At 54.5% G+C, this 14577-nt stretch overlaps 1 protein-coding gene across 1 annotated transcript; it reads right to left on the bottom strand.

Moving 5' to 3' along the window:
• Nucleotides 1–3: 3 nt before the first annotated feature.
• On the bottom strand, nt 4–14248 carry PCIF1 (phosphorylated CTD interacting factor 1). Its single transcript, XM_032142131.2, has 17 exons — nt 13527–14248; nt 10749–10916; nt 9207–9349; nt 8991–9115; nt 7719–7856; nt 7392–7522; nt 7125–7279; nt 5416–5563; nt 5237–5320; nt 4893–4992; nt 3628–3790; nt 2773–2945; nt 2541–2627; nt 2272–2456; nt 1493–1586; nt 1221–1396; nt 4–1135 (listed from the first exon to the last, which is right to left on the bottom strand). Exons 3-17 carry the CDS (start codon nt 9328–9330, stop codon nt 904–906), a joined length of 2115 nt encoding a protein of 704 aa, XP_031998022.1. The 5' UTR covers nt 9331–9349; nt 10749–10916; nt 13527–14248; the 3' UTR covers nt 4–903.
• Between the last annotated feature and the right edge of the window lie 329 nt (nt 14249–14577).

A 14577-nucleotide genomic window follows, 5' to 3' on the forward strand; every position in this document is an offset into this window, starting at 1 on the left:
CTGAACAGCTTACTTTGTCTGCTTGCTGCTGCAGCCTGAACCACGCCAGGTCTTGTGAGGTGGAGGCTGTCTGGCTCCACAGTGTGACCTGCCCTGCCTCTGTTAAGTCTGGTGATCCACCAGCAGGGCAGACCCTTGCTGCAGAGGCCTGGCAATGAGAGAGGTGGCTGGTTCAGAGATGGCTGAACCAGCGAGAGCCCCAGCAAGCACCTTCAGACCTGCTTCCTCCGTGGGCCCCAGGGAGCATGCGCTCTGTGCCTACAGATCCCCTGAGGCTGCTCTCCTGAGCCTTGACTGTGAGGCACACCCAGCTCTTCGCTCACTGTGGGGATCCAAGGCCAGCAAGAGTCTGGCTTTTGGGTTGGGGACAAGCACAGCTCCCAGTCCTCTGATCCCCAGGGGGTATCCATGCAAGCCCTGCTGGGGGAGTTTGGAGCTTGGGGATGCAGGGCCTTGGACTCTTCAGACCTCCTAAGCCCAGGCAGAGGCCACCAGGGACCCAGCTGTGTGGGACTCCAGATGGGGGAGTGAAGGCCCAGGGGCCATGAGAAGGAGCTGCTGGAGGGAGGGGAGTGTGGTCCCAGAAGTAGCTCCAGCTGCCTCAGCCTTCTCTGCCCTCAAGACCCTCACACATTCTTGGGGGGGGTTTCTGTATTTCCTTTTACAAATGAAACAAGGTGGCAATAGGGTGAGGGGTGGGGGTTGGGAAGGCATCAGGACCTATATACATGGGACTTGGAGGGAGTTTGAGGTGAGGAGTTAGGGACAGGCAGGGAGGGGAGCCCTGGCAGAACCATAATCTTCCTATGTCAGTGGCAGCCGGGGTCCCTCTCAGGCCCCACGGGCCCGAGTCCCAGCAGTCCAGACCAGCACCCCTGGGGCTCCTCCTCCCCGCAGGATATGTTAAGTGGGGTGAGGCTCGCGGCTAGGACCCTGCTCACGGCCCGAGTCCCGGTCCTTGGCCTCCGAGGAGGACGCTGAGGAAGAACCAGAGCTGTGGCTGCGGCCTGACTGCCGGTAGGCAGCACTCAGCTCCTGCAGCCGTTCAGGTGTCGGCGCCCACTTGGCAAAGCCAGGGTCGTTCTGTAGGAAGAGCACGGCCGTGTTGTGGACGGCCTTGTAGTGCATTTCCTCCCTGCGAGCAAAGACAATGGCTCAGGGTGGGGCTGGGCCTGGCCTGGCCAGCCCAGCCTCCTTCCCCTGCCCTCCCTGGCACCCACTTCTTGCAGATGTGCTGGGAGCCACTGCGGTACTCATGCTCAAAGGCAGGCAGGATCAACTGGTGGCGTTTGAAGCGGCTCTGCTCCATGCGGGTGAGCGCTGGTGTTGGGGGTTCCCGCCACTCAGGGATGAACACGATGAAGGACAGGGGCTCCGGTGAGCTCTCAAGCAGTCTCTGTGGAAGGGGACACAGGGTGGACGTCAGGGACTACCTCCCAGGTGGCTGGCAATCCTGCCTGTTGCCCACCCCTCGCCCTGGCAGTGCACCCACCTCAAAGTGAGAGACCATGGCATCCATGAGCTCCTCGCAGAAGGGAGGGTTGGCCTCAAATGAACCACTCAGTGGAGCAAAGTCTAGGCAGGGCCTGGGGACAGGAGTGAGCATTCTAAGTCCCATCAGGACCCAGTCCCTCAACCAGAAACAGGTGCCACCCCCAACCTGAGGCAGCCACACTGAAGAGATGGCCTGTCCAGAAGCCAGCATTCGCCCTAATTCACTGGGGCACAAAGCATGACTGTCTCCACTGAATGAATGAGGACAGTGAGTGAGACTCAGGCTGGGATGCCCATGTTCACCAAACGAATTCAAATCCAGTTCTGAGCCCACCACCACCACAGCAGAAGCTACACCCAGGATCCCCAGCTGCTGAGCTCTGGACCTCTGGAGGTCCTGACCATTCTTCCTTCTGGAGACAGCATTACCTTCTCTAATCTGTGCTCACCTCCACCCCTAGTTTGTAAGACCTCTGAGATCTGTGGCCCCATTTCTCACTACTCTTCAGGGCCTGGGACCACGTGTTCCTATTCCACCCTGAACTGACTCACTGAGAAACCCACAGGCCAGCTTAGGGGTGTCACATGCCTGCCCACAGAGCCAGAAAAGCTCAGGCTCCCAAAAGTTAAGCAACATGTCCAAGGTCACATAGCTGGTAAGAGGTGGAGGCAGGGACTCCACCCAAGCCTGCCTGACACTACAGCCAGCAGAGGCGGGCCCTGTGCTCTGGAGGACCACTTCCCTGGCCTGGGTAGAGGGCAGCCCTTGGCCCTCACCCGCGGGAGCCAAAGTAGCCGTCTGTGTCGGGGAAGGCAGAACAGTACTGGCGGAAGTAGCAGTTGAGGGGTGAGGCGAAGCACTCGAAGCTGACGCCAAAGAGTCGGTGGAGGGCCTCAAAGACGTGCACAGGCAGCGATCCCTGCAGGCCAGTCCCCTCGTAGAGGCCCACGCCAAACATCATCTGTGGAGTGGCCACAGTCAGCACCTGGGGCTCACCCTCCCTGTTCCCTCCTGGGGAGCCCTCCCTGCTGCCCCAGGCCTGTACCTGGTACCGTCGGAGAAGACACCAGACCCGGGGCAGGAACCTCTCAAAGGCAGAGTCATCAATGCAGCTGTAGCGGTAAAGGAGCCACTGTGGAGCGGGACAGAGAGGAGTGGCCTTCAGCAGTGCTCCCTCATGTCCTCATCACTGGCCTCCTACTGGGGACTCTGCTCAGGAAAGATCCTAGGCCCTGAGTCACGCCATCAGCTAGGGCCTTCCTCCCCACAGCTCTTACCAGCTTGCTGAAGTAGTTGCGGCTGACCTTGACCATCTCTCCCTTATACCGGATGCAGACCACGTTGTTCTCCATGTGCATCTCCACGCTGGGCATGGGGGGTGCAGACACAGCCAGCCGGACTGGGTAGCAGTACACTAGGCGGGGCTCCACCTCAGGGGCCTCCACCTCCTCTGTGGGCAGGGAGAGCAGTGAGGGACCACACTCCTCATTCTCACGCTGCAGCCACTGTGGGCCACATGCTTTGTACCAAGAGAGGGAAGTCCCATTCCACAGATCAGTATACTGTGGCCCAGTTCAGTAAAAAGGGAATGAAAAGCCATAAAAAGAAACCAGCCAGGCAACTGGCTGGGGCAGAAACTGGTGGCCTGTGTCAACACACTCAGTACCGAAGCAGGCCCCCATATGCCGTGCCTTGGGCTGGTAGGCAAGAAGGCTCAGGCCTATGGGTCGTGCTGCCAGGCAGAAGAACAAGTACTGCATCGCCGTCATCATAATAGCGATGATCCCTTATTTGGGGATCTTTTGGGGCCACATGGTTTACTTGAGTTACCCGTGAGTACTCACAAAATCCTACCACCAGGTGCTACACTTCAGTCTGGGGAAAGTAAGGCTTGCAGAGAATGGATGTAAATTCAGGTACACCTAACTATGACTCCCAGCCTATCTTTCACCGCCACCATCTGGCTCTCCCTTTATCACTTCTCCCTGTTTCCCAGAGAAGTACAGCCAAAGGACACAGCAGGTTCTGCCCCAAACCAGTCCCTGGCCTTGAGGCTCAGTCTCACTTGTCCCTTCCATCAGGGTACAGAGCTGATGGCATCACAGCTGGCTCCTCCTCCACCTTTCCCCTACCTGAGATGTTGTTTTCCTTGAGGATGGCAAGGTGCTTCTCTCGGATCCGTTTGACGTACTCCAGGGAGATGTGGTAGATCTTACTGCAGATGCCTTCCACGGAGTCCTTGGCTGCGGCCGAGACGTGGGGGCCACACTGCCTCCGCAGGTGCTCCAGGCGATCCTAGAGGAGACAATCTGGATCAGGGCGCTAGTGGAGGCCAGAGGGGCTCAGCTGGGCTGGCAGGTAACCGCAGGGCTGTTGGAGTCCAGCAGTCCTTGTTTTGAAACCAGCTCTGCTGCTGACTAGCTGTGTCACTTGGACAAATCCCCTGGCTTCTCTCAATCTTATTCCTGAAGTGTCAAGGGGACACGAGATACCTAACAGGGCACTTTGAATATTAAATGTGATCATTTCCCTTAAGGGCTTACCAAATGCCTGCATACAGTAAGTGTACAGTAAATGCCAGTAGCTTTTGTTGGGGTTACACTGCTAGATCTCGTGATAATTACTGGAGACACAGACAAACCAGCACGGTCCCAGCTTACGGTGTTTGCAGCCTATTGGGAAAAGACACAATTACAAAACAGGGTGCTTGGTTGCTGCAGACTTGAGATTTGAGCTTTTAGCTACTTGCAAAGATGACTGTCGGGATTTGTAATTTTGCTGAATCACACGTGTAAAACTGAAGAGTGAGAATGAGTCACTCTGGCTAGTGAGTACACCTACCTTTGTCACTCTCTACGTGTCAAGTACACAGTTACTATCGTGAAGTGCGAAACCTTGTCTCTTGTGAAATATGGTCCTGAAAAGAAAGCCCATTGCTAGTGCTGGTGGAGAGGTTTAAGAAGTGATAGGTTTTGGCCAGAAAACAGAATTGTTTTGGACACATTAAGAGTAGGGAATTGAATCTGATGGTAGCTCTTAACTATGATATGAACACACACACCCAAAAAAGCAGGCTGTCAATCTGTTTCCAAAAATCTACTCAAGGGAGATGCTGAACATTCATTAGGCTGAAAGGCAGCTATCTGTGGTGTGTGGCCAAGCATAAGACTCCATTAAGACTGTTAACGGAAATGTTCTGTGGGAGAAAGCCAGGAGCCTAGAGAAACATCTCCACAGTCATGAGTTTGGGGACTGACGAATGTCGAACGTCTGCCGTATTGCACAAGAATAGGCCACTGGGGGAGGCCTTGCCCAGCCTGGACAGGCAGAGTAGGCTTCCTGGAGGAAGTGGCCACAGAGCCCTAAAACTGGCCTTCTCACCCGGGGACCCACTCACCATGTAGTCCTCCTTGGAGGCTGAGTGGTCCTTCCGAAGCCAGCTAAAGGTGTCTTCCACATTCCATTTGACCACCTTCCTACTGTCAGGGGATGCACTCCTGCCAGTCAAGGGGAGGGCAGAAGAAAGGAATGGCTCGGCTGCACCCTCCTCATCCCAATTCCATGGGCTCGCTGGGCATCAACCCCTGGCTTCCATCACAGCCCTTGTTCTGCCTTTGGGAGCTGGCCCCACTTCTGCCACCGAATGCAATGACAGCCCTGCATGAGACTGGGCAAGATGGCCTATGAACTCCCACTTTAATCACAGACCCATCTTGCCTGGGGCAGGAGACAGAGGCAAACCTGGACTCGATGAGCCGCCTGGCAGCCTCCGCATATTTAAAGAGCAGGCGCTTGGCTTCCTCCCGGAACTTGATTCGGGATAATCTGCGTTAGAGAGTGGGCAGAGTTAGAGCCCTTCTATACATGACTGGGCACAGAAACCAAATGGCCCAGGGTCATCCCCAGCTGTGGGGCTGTACCTGATAGGAATGTCGTTCATGATTTCACGAAACATGGAGGGTGACACGACTGGTTCACAGTTGCTGGGCAACAGGGGGTCAGATCCTTTGTCTACCACCTTGCGCTCCAGCATCCAGCGGTTGAAAGACTCCCGTGGAGGCTCAATGCCTGCAGGACAGGAGAGCTGCTGAAGGCCTGGATTTAATCAAGCAGTCCCACTTGGAGCTTGGCACGTACAGGAAGCATCGCATTCAGCAGTAAGCAAGACACAGTCCTACTTCAGAAGCTTCTAGGCTGCATTTCCCAAAATACATTCTAAGAATCACTAGTTTTATAGTGTTAGTAAGTATCTAGCCAGGTGTAGTGGCTCACACCTGTAATCTCAGCACTTTGGAAGGCTAAGGTGGAAGGACAGCTTGAGCCCAGGAGTTCAAGACCAGCCTGGGCAACACAGTAAGAGCCTGTCTCTGTAAAAAAAAAAAAAAAAAAAAAAAAAGAAAGAAATTAGCTGGGTGTCCCAGCTCCTCGGGAGGCTGAGGCAGGAGGATCGCTTGAACCCGGGTGGCTGAAGCTGCAGTGAGCTGTGGTCGCGCCACTGCACTCCAACCTGGGTGACAGAGCGAGACCTTGTTTCAAAAGAATAAAAAGGCCAGGCGCAGTGGCTCACACCTGTAATCCCAGCACTTCAGGAGGCCGAGATGGGTGGATCACCTGAGGTCAGGAGTTCGAGACCAGCCTTGCCAACATGGAAAAAACCCATCTTTACTAAAAATACAAAAATTAGCCAGGCGTGGTGGCATGTGCCTGTATTCCCAGCTACTTAGGAGACTGAGGCAGGAGAATCGCTTGAACCCGGGAGGCAGAGGTTGCAGTGAGCCGAGACCGTGCCATTGCATTCCAGCCAGGGCAACAAGAGCAAAACTCCATCTTAGAAAAAGAAAAAAAAAAAAAAAAATTATTACATAATGTAAAAAAAAAAAAGGGTGAAAGGCCAGAGGATTCTATATTTGAGCAAGGTTAAATAGGTCTCTTACTAATCATAAAAATTAAAAACTAGGCCAGGCATGGTGGCTCACATCTGTAATCCCAGCACTGTGGGAGGCCAAGGCAAGCAGAAGGCTTGAGCCCAGGAGTACAAGACCAGCCTGGGCAACATAGCCAGATCCTGTCTCTTAAAAAAAAATTGGCCAGGTGTGGTGGCTCATGCCTGTAATTCCAGCACTTTGGGAGGCTGAGGCGGGCGGATCACGAGGTCAGGAGTTCAAGACCAGCCTGGCCAACATCGTGACACCCCCGTCTCTATTAAAAGTACAAAAATGAGCTGGGCATGGTGGTGTGCACCTGTAATCCCGCTACTCGGGAGGCTGAGGCAGGAGAATTGCTTGAACCGGGACCCAGGAGGAGGATGATGCAGTGAGCAGAGATGGTGCCACTGCACTCCAGCATGGGCTACAGAGCAAGACTCCATCTCAAAAAAAAGAAAAATTAGAAACTACAGTTTATTTAATACTTATCCATTTTACTTAATGCTTATCATAGAATCCTAAGGTATAGATACTCTTGTTTTTTTTGAAATAGGGTCTTGCTCTGTCACTCAGGCTAGAGTGCACTGGTGTGATCATGGCTCACCACTGGGCCCCACTCTGCCATCCCCAAACTGGCCTGGCCAAACATGGCTCTTGCTAAAGATGGGTGGAAATAAAGGAGGCCGCAGCCCAGAGGCAGGTACCCTCTCGCTGCTGGCACAGCTCCCGGTAGTGCTGCCGAAGCTTCAGGATGAGCTGAGAGCGGAGCAGCTCCACTTCGGGGTGTGGGGGCAGCACCTCTGAAGGCCCCCGGTGCTTGATGACAGCATTGGTCTGGATGTCCAGGTCCCAGTAGACCCTTGGGGCACAGAGAGGAGTGATGAGGATGTCTGCCCACCCACACCACCCCACAGTCCCAGACAGGCTGACGTTAGCAATGGGTGCCCTCAAGCCAATCAGCAGGGACTCACTCAGTGGGTCGTAGGAGAGCTGCCTGCTGTTTATCTTCAGGGGACGTACCCCACATCTTCAGCATTGGGGTTCCTGGGATACTGGGGGAGCTGGGCACCGACTGGCCTGTGGGTGTCACTGGGATTTCAATCTGTAGTGAAAGTCACAAAGGTGTCAAGTCAGGAGATTCGCCAGAGAGGATCCATCCAATACAGTGCACACCTGGTGAACTGTGTCCCGGGCCCCCCTCCTGGCTGGCCTGCCGATGCCCAGCCCCTGCAGGGAACCTGTGGGCTGCCCGTCTGAGCTGGCTGCTCGGCAGCCGGTTCCTGGCTGCCGACACTCACCTTGGGCTTCTTCACACCATTGCCGCTTGGCTGCTCTTCCGAGAGCTGCCGCTTTCTGGGCTTGTTCTCAGCCGGGGGGGTTTCCACCAAGCTTGAGTCTTGGGGCAGTGGGGTCGCATTCAGCCCCAAAGGGTCCGACTGGTGGAGGGAGACCAGCAGAGTTGCAACCAGGGCCAGCGGCTTAGGAGCCACAGGACTTTGAATCCTCACGCCCTCCCACCCCTGCTCCTACTCCTTAGAGAAGAGCACAGGGGCTGGGATACAGACAAAGAACACTGGGCTCCAATCCTTCCTGCAACTTGCAACTGTGCGACAGGGTGTGTTACTTCCCTTCCAGTTCTCTCACCTTCAGAATGGCCATGCTAAGCTCTATATCACCACTGAGATTATTAAATGAGTCAGTGAATATGACTTGCTTAACATGGGATCTGGCATGAGATCAGTACTCATCACACATTATTTTCCTCAAGAACAGAATGAATGTGAGGAATAAAGGAAAAGCTCAAAAACTGCTTATTGTTGTACAAAGCAAGGCCCTGCAGATGGGAGTCTTGGTAACACCAAGAGAATGCATGGTGGTGAGTAGTGTGGCCCTGAACTCACATCAGGTGTGCATCCTGCTCTGCGTATTACTGTGAGGTCTCGCGCCAGTCATTCCCCATCTTTGAACCTCAGTGTCTTCACATGCAAAATGGAGATGCCAACTGTCTCAACTGTGCCCAGTAAAGAAATGCTGTCCCACCTGAGAAAGACCCAAAAGTCCATGTTCCCGCCAGACAGCCCATGCCTGTACTTCCCGTCGTACTGACATGTCAGATCCTAGAATGTTCTTTTCCTCCCGACACTCACTCGCTCTCTCACCTTAAACACTCATTCTCAGAGCTTTTCCCATCTCCTTGCCTTCCCCAGAGTAGGTCAAGATCTAGATGTATCTTAACACTATTCCTCATACACAGACCACAACTGTAATCCTACTGTCTCCTGGCAGCCCATGGGTGCTCTGCGACCGTAGGGAGCAAGTCTGCCTTGTTCATTCCTGCCTCGCAGCATAGCACCCACTGTGCAGCAGCTGTGCAATCATCTGTTTACTTCTCAGTCTACCCCATTTGAGTGTAGGTTCCATGAGGGCAGGGGCTGTGTCTGTCTTGCTTGTCATTGTATCTGCAGGTGCCAGCACAGGGCTGGGCACTGAACAGCTGCTCAGGGTACATTTGGGGAAGGCCCAGGTGCCAGAAACCACTCCGAGACCCCCCACCCTAGGCTGGCACTCACAATCACGTCATGCTGCCCCAGCACGGGCATCTCCCACAGGGACTGGTTGGTGAATCGGTTGAAGTAGTAGGGACGATTCTCCCTCCGGCTCCAGCACTTCTCCCAGCCTGCATGCACCAGCTCCTCTGCAAACAGGCACGGAGCGCAGCCAGGGTCAGGACTGCTCCCGGGGTGCCCTTCCTACCCCACCACCCCACTACTGCTCCCCCTCAGTACCTGGGAGGTCCTGAACCAGGCGGATTGGCTTTGGAGAACAGGGCTGGCTCTGATTGGAGGTACCCGGGGAGTGACTCAGCAGGGACGCTTCCTCCCGGGGGCTGCCGTGATTCTCATTGGCCATCTCCGCACCCACACAGGACCTGCCACACAGAGGACCGAAGAGTGTCAGCTCCACCCCCTCACCCGCCAATTACAATCCACCCAGGGCCCCAGTGACCACCCACAGATGTGGAGAAATCCAATCAGGTCCTATCCTGGAGGGTCAGCATGGTGCCACACAGCAGCCCTGGGACCTAAGCTGCAATTCCAGCTGTTCAATGGGTGCACTCCTGCTGCTTCCTCTGCCTGAAATGCCCTTCCCCCTCTTCTCTGCCTGGCTTGCTACTGGGTTCACATCCTCCAGGAAGCCTTCCTTGACTCTCCCCTCCCCAGGCCAGGCGGTCAGAGCTCCTCCTCAGGGCCGTGAACACCTCTGTCGCAGCATTCAGATGGTATCATCTATCAGCTGGGTTTGTCTCCCCACTAAACTGTCAGAACTTCCAGGAATAGGAACTGCGTCCAATTCAGCTCTCTGTTGGGCTCAGGCGTAGGACCTGGACCCAACAGGAGCACTATTGATTCTGCAAATATTTACAAAGCACCAAGAGCAGCAAACAAGACAGAACAGGGTCTGCCCTTGAGAAGCGATTCCTACAAGAAGGAATAGTAACAACTCTCAGGAGGAGATGGGATTTTACTGCTCCCATCCAGTAAAATCTAAAAGGAACAAAGTACACTAGGGAAGGGCATGGAATCTAATTGGTCACCTTATTTTACACTACATGGCAGGAAGCAGCTATTGCTAAAATAACCAATGCCACCGAGAAGGACTATCTAAGTGACTCCTTCATAATCCCCAGGTGAATATTTACTGTAAGTACCAGCAAGGAGGCCAGTTCCTTCAGATATGATTCCCTACTCCCCCACTCAAAGCTTCCTCTGCTTAGCAAGAGCCTCAGGAGCTAAAGTGCTTCTGGCCTGGGGCCGTCAGACAACTGGGAGCTAACTGAGATAGAACTGGTGATGCTAAAGTTGTTTTCAGTAGGTCACACTACCCAAAAGAAATCAAACTTTTACCCACAACAAGACCACAAAGGCAGGCTTAAACATCAGTTATCTTTTCACGCTGAAATTTTATCAACTCATTGTGGTCACACTGATTATCTCATGCTGATCAGAGGCTCTGATTGGTTGTTGACGACATCATAGGAATCATTGGGACACTGATTTTATTGTACACTCCGTCATAGACGTCTTCATTAATTTAGGAAGGGAAAAGTGAATGGTTACTCCATCGGTACAGTTTGGCAGATAAAAATGCAGGGGGCAACAGGACATACGTACAACAAAAACGGCCTTGGTAACAAAAAGGTTGAGAACCACTGACCAAGGTACGAAAAAAACGAAGCTGCCTTGATTCTCTGGGCAGGAAGAATTCCTGGTGCCTTGGGGGCTGAGCCCACAGGTTTCAAGACTGAATGAAGTCCCCCTTTCTCTCACCCTCTGGGGTCTGCAACGCTAGCATGAGAGGCTTTTCTTCTCCAGCCGGATGGACCCCCACAGGGTCCCACAGAGGCAAGGAAAGGCCTGCAGGAAGACTCAGCACAGGCGGATGGGCTGATCAGCAGTGGAGTGGACGGAGGCCCAGGGGATTCCTTGCATCAGCAGCTGGAAAGCAAATAGGAAAATAGTCACAGGCCTGTGGGATGCTGCAGGGCAGGGACAAGAGGTGCAAAAACAAAGATCAAGTTGGGGGCCTCCAGGGCAGGACACACCGCGAGAAGGGATGATGGAATACAGGGGATGAAAATGATACCTCTTAAGCTTTCTCACCAAAAGGTTTGCTTTCATGGGCATGTGACCTGCGCGGCTGCACAGGGATCCACATTCAGGAAAGCCCTGAGCTTGGTTTAAGGCTCTGCTGTCACTGTCTTAAAATTTTTAATAACTTTTTAACAAGGAGCTCACCTTTTTATTTTGCACACTGGGCCCCACAAACTCTGTAGCCAGTCCTGCCAACTGAAGTACCCTTAGGCTGGGCATGGCGGCTTTGGCAACTTGGGAGCTGGGGATTTCTTGAGGCCAGGAGTTCAAAACCAGCCTCAGCAACATAGTGAGCCCCCAGCTCTACAACAAATAAAGCTTTTTGTTTGGTTTTGGTTTTCTTTGAGACGGAGTGTCACTCTGTCACCCAGGCTGGAGTGCATTGCACGATCTCAACTCACTGCAACCTCCAACTCCTGGGTTCAAGCGATTCTCCTGTGTCAGCCTCTCAGTAGCTGGGATTACAGGCATGAGCCACAGCTGGCTAATTTTCTGTACTTTTAGTAGAGATGGGGTTTCACCATGTTGGCCAGGCTGGTCTCGAACTCCTGACCTCAAGAGATCCACCCACCTGGGCCTCCGAAAGTGCTGGGATTACAGGTGTGAGCCACTACGCCCAGCCCAAATAAAAAAATTGCACCTGCAGTCCCAGCTACTCAGGAGGCTGAGGTGGAAGGGTCACTTGAGCCCAGGAGTTCAAGGCTGCAGTGAAGTATGTTCATGCCACTGTGCTCCAGCCTGGGTGACAGGGCAAGACCTCATCTCTTAAAAAATAAAATAGGCCGGGCACGGTGGCTCACGCCTGTAATCCCAGCACTTTGGGAGGCCCAGGTGGGAGGATCACGAGGTCAGGAGATCGAGACCATCCTGGCTAACACGGTGAAACCCCGTATCTACTAAAAATACAAAAAAAAAAAAAAAAAAATTAGCCCGGCGTGGTGGCGGGAGCCTGTAGTCCCAGCTACCCGGGAGGCTGAGGCAGGAGAATGGCGTGAACCCGGGAGGCGGAGCTTGCAGTGAGCTGAGATCGCGCCACTGCACTCCAGCCCAGGCGACAGAGCAAGACTCCGTCTCAAAATAAATAAATGAAAAGAAAAAATAAAGTACCCTTAGAACAGAGAAAAATCAACAAACATACCTATCACTGATCTGGGGGGGCACAATCCCAAGCCTCCCACAGCAAGTCAAAGACACGCTCTGAATAATGTCTTGCAAAAACAAAAACATGCAAACACATTATGTGACACATCTTGTTCGCCTTTATTGAAATATATTTTCCCCAAGAAACATTCTGTGATATTGATGCACCGGGTAGATGAACTTTGCAGAATACGCACAAGCGGCACAGCTTAGTGTGAGGCTAAATGGGGACACTGCAGTATTTCCAAAGCCAGCTGTGCATCAGAATCATCTTGGAGTTTGTAAAAAAAAAAAAAAAAAAAAAAATTCAGACTCCTGTGCCTCACTGCGCGCATCTCAGAAGCCAGAAATACGGAGGAGAGGCACACAAGAATTTGTATTTTTAAAACACACCCTAAGAGTGACTGGGAGACAGGATGACTCATTTTTTCACAGTTTGAAAAAAATTTACCCATTTTTTGCAATTAAAACCATTTTTAATTTCCTATGTGACTTGAGTGCAGCAGGTCTGTGACCGAAGCACCAGCCCCTGGGTTGGACAGACCCGGATTCCGGGCCCTTCTGCTTTCCGGCTTATAAACCGGAATCACTCGACCGTTATATGTAGAGTCCAGCATTGTACGCTCCCAGTAAGACATAACTGCTCTTAAGATAACGTTTTTATTTATCCTGTGGCTTCCCGACCCCCACGCATACCGCAGTTTGAGAATTACCGCTGCTCAAGAATAAACAACTGTATCTGCGCAACCAGAGGAACCCACCAGAAGCCAGAGTCCGAGTCCGGGATTGGAGGCAGGTGGGGCGGGACCATCTCCGCAATGTACCAATCAGAATTCTCCGACCCAGTAGGGAGGAGTCAAAGAGCGAACAAAGTACGCAGGCGCGACGGCGCGCGAAAGCGAGAGGCGAACCCCAGCGCGCGCGCGCACCTCCTCCTCCCCCTACCCCAGCGAGGGTGGGCTGTTTGGCGCGCGCGCGCGCCGGCCCATCTCCCGGGCTCCGCCCCCCGCCCCGCCGCGCGCTCCCGCCCCCGGGCTGAGGCGACTCAGAGTCGGAGCCCGACACAAAGGCGGTGGCGGCGGCAGCAGCGGAGGGGCCCTAGAGGCCGCTCCGCTCGGGCTCTCCGGGCCCACCTCCCTCACTTCGGCCACCGGCGCGGCTGCCCACCCGCGGGTCTAAGATGGCGGCGGCAACAGAGACGGGGCAAGCGGCAGCCCCGAGCAGAAAGCGCCGGAGAGGCCGCCGCCCCCCAGCTTCGGATCCCCAGACCCTGGCGCGGCTCGCTGCGGGACCATGGCTTCCTGGGACTCTTACCTGCCCGGAGCGGACTCGAGGGGACGCGGCTACACGTTCTGCTCGACCGCCCGTTTTGCCGCCTCCGCCTCGCCCTCCCCAGCGCCGCTGCCGCCATCTTGTGTCCCGGGCCGGGACTCGGCGCTGCGCATGCGCTGGTACCGCCTCTGAGGGACCTCGCCACGGCCGCGCCGCCATCTTGAGTGTGGCAGGGTCGGTTGGCTCCTCGCACCCAGCTTGCTTTCGGCCCCCTCCCCTTCTTTCCATCCGTCCCTGCTGTTCCTTGTGGCGCTGAGGAGGGGGAGACAGCTTTGTAGGCCTGCAGGTGGACTGAGGAAGGAATGAATTCACTGGCACGCCCCCGCCTCAGTTTCTCCCTCGAGCACACACGCAGGAGCCGGATGTTCGCAGTGGGTGGTGGGCGGTGCGCGGCAGGGTTGGACTGAGCGTGCGCACTAGGGGGCGTGGGGCTGTCTTAGAACCTGCTGGGGTCTCGGGCTCTGCCGCCGGCCCAGGGGAGGCGTCCTGGTGACGTAGGCTCCGGACGTAGCAGGGACCTGGGTCCTGGCACCCGCGCGGCTCTGCCGCTTCCGGCCAGTCTTTTTCCCTGTCTGGGCCTGTATGCTGCGTGGTGTTGAAATGTTATGAAGTCCTGCCCCATGCCCGGGCTACATACACGTCGAACCCAAGCTGTAAAGGCTCTTGAAAAGGCCGGGCGCGGTGGCTCACGCTTGTAATCCCAGCACTTTGGGAGGCCAAGGCGGGCGGATCACAACGTCAGGAGATCGAGACCACGGTGAAACCCCGTCTCTACTAAAAATATATAAAAAAAAAATTAGCCGGGCGTGGTGGCGGGCGCCTGTAGTCCCAGCTACTCGGAGAGGCTGAGGCAGGAGAACGGCGTGAACCCGGGAGGCGGAGGTTGCAGTGAGCCGAGATTGCGCCACTGCACTCCAGCCTGGGCGACAGAGCGAGACTCCGTCTCAAAAAAAAAAAGGCTCTTGAGTAGAAGCAGCTTAAACTAGCCTTGGGGGGCAAGTAATAGAGATGGCTTTTGGCAAAGTTGGGAAAT

This window comes from Hylobates moloch, unplaced genomic scaffold (genome assembly GCF_009828535.3).
Source record: "Hylobates moloch isolate HMO894 unplaced genomic scaffold, HMol_V3 SCAFFOLD_21, whole genome shotgun sequence".
Classification (NCBI taxonomy): Eukaryota; Metazoa; Chordata; class Mammalia; order Primates; family Hylobatidae; genus Hylobates; species Hylobates moloch.